The sequence below is a fragment of the Lepidochelys kempii genome, chromosome 1, assembly GCF_965140265.1.
Source record: "Lepidochelys kempii isolate rLepKem1 chromosome 1, rLepKem1.hap2, whole genome shotgun sequence".
In the NCBI taxonomy this organism is placed as follows: Eukaryota; Metazoa; Chordata; order Testudines; family Cheloniidae; genus Lepidochelys; species Lepidochelys kempii.
This window is the reverse complement of record NC_133256.1, coordinates 4,899,095-4,901,117: the sequence shown is the minus strand read 5'-3', so window position 1 is coordinate 4,901,117 and position 2,023 is coordinate 4,899,095. Positions and strand designations below refer to the sequence as shown.

General features: G+C 44.7%; 1 protein-coding gene across 1 annotated transcript; it reads left to right on the top strand.

Annotated features, from left to right (window-relative positions):
* Nucleotides 1-282: 282 nt before the first annotated feature.
* On the top strand, nt 283-1,218 carry LOC140895475 (olfactory receptor 51G2-like). Its single transcript, XM_073305259.1, has one exon. The coding sequence runs from the start codon at nt 283-285 to the stop codon at nt 1,216-1,218; it is 936 nt and encodes a 311-aa protein (XP_073161360.1).
* Nucleotides 1,219-2,023: the final 805 nt, after the last annotated feature.

Genomic DNA, 2,023 nt, shown 5'->3' with positions numbered 1-2,023 from the left:
GAATATGTCTAACTACTCTGTGTCTCCAGGAAACTTTCCCTTGAAGTAGGTTATCTCATAGCTGCCCATTGCAGGGCTTGATCTGATCCAATCTGGCAATATCTATCTTCCTATCATTGGTGAAATCCAAGAGTATATTTTTGCTGATCTACCTTGAGCTACTGGGCACCTATAGCCTTGCATTGAGACCAGAAAGATTTATCATTAAATATCATCTAGTCTCCTGTTCTTTTTTCTTTTAGGAAGGAAAGCTGAAAACTCTCCGGACCTTCACAGTACATTATGTCAGCTGTCAATGACACCAAATTTCAATTTGCAGTGTTCCTTCTGACTGGGCTACCTGAGCAGGAAGACATGCATCTCTGGATCTCTATCCCCTTCTGCTTCATGTATGTTATTTCAATAGTAGGAAATTTAGTCATTCTGTTCACTATAAAAACTGAACCAAGCCTCCATGAGCCCATGTACATTTTCCTTTCCATGTTGGCCGTCACAGAGCTTGGCATATCCATAGCCACCATACCAACGATACTGGGCATATACCTGTTTAACTCTAGGGAGATCAGCCTCAATGCCTGTTTTGCCCAGCTGTTCTTCATCCACTCGCTTCAATGCTTTGAGTCCGCCGTGCTCTTGTTGATGGCCTTTGACCGCTTCATTGCGATTTGTAATCCACTGAGATATGCTTCCATCATAACCCTGCCAAGAATACCCAAGATGGGACTGGTGTTTGTGCTAAGAGGGATGGTCATAGTATTCCCACTCCCCTTGTTCCTGAAACGATTCCAATACTGTCGCACCAATGTCCTCTCCCATTCCTACTGCCTGTTCCAGGACGTCATGAAGATGGCTTGTTCAGATATCAGTGTCAACAGCATCTATGGCTTGTTAGCTAAACTCCTAATAATGGGGTTGGACTCGCTGCTCATCTTGCTCTCTTACATAATGATCCTCAAAACAGTGCTGAGTGTCGCATCCTCCAAAGAGTGCCTCAGGGCCTTGAACACCTGTATCTCCCACCTCTGCGCCGTCCTGCTCTTCTACATACCAGAGATTGGCCTGTCTGTGATACACAGATTCGGGAAGGGCTCTTCTCCCTTACTTCAGGTTTTCCTGGGATACTTTTCCTTGCTAGTCCCACCCCTGATTAATCCAATTGTGTACAGCTTGAAAAGCAAACTCCTTTGTGCAAAGATAATCAGGGTGTTCATCAAGTGAAGGGTCACTTCATCACCCAGCTCCAGCACTGGTAAAGGGAGACAAAATCAAGAAACTAACCAAATGCTTCACTGATGCTTTTTAGAATCAAACATATTGAGATACAAGTACCTAGCTAATATTCATAACTTCAAATACAAAATGATACACACATACAGACAGCATAATCATAACCAGCAAATTACAACCTTTTTATATACACCTTATTTGACCTCCTTTGTCCAAGTTTTGGTGCCACAATAGGACCTTGGTTGCAACAATGATCTATACAGTCAAAAGTTTGTGTCAATAACGTCACACCTCCTCTGGCACACTGTGTAAAATTCTGGTCAGTCATATTCCAGAAAGAAGAATTCAGAAGTTCAGAGAAGGGCTCCTAGGATGGTCAGCACAGTGGAGATCCTGTCTTACAAGAAGACTTGAACAACTTGGCTGGTTTAGCCTACCACAATGCAGGCTGAGTGGGGATCAGAGTGGTGGTAAACACCGGGGAGGGAGATGAGCTCCTGAACCTAGAGGATAGTACTTGCACAAGAACAAATGGGGACAAACTGACCAGGAGCAAACGGAGGCTTGGAAGGAGAAGGAGGTTTCTGACCATCAGAGGAGGGAGGCTCTGGAACAGCTGCCCAAGAGGAACAGTGGGGGGCAAACAATCTAGCTGGTTTGAAAAGGAGTTTGACAGGTTTATGCACTGGACCAAATGCCAGGAGGTCCCTTCCAGGCCTATATCCCTAAGGGTCAAAATAGCTCATTTTGCATCACACTGGGAGCTCATGTGGAGTTGCTTGTCCACTGTAACCCC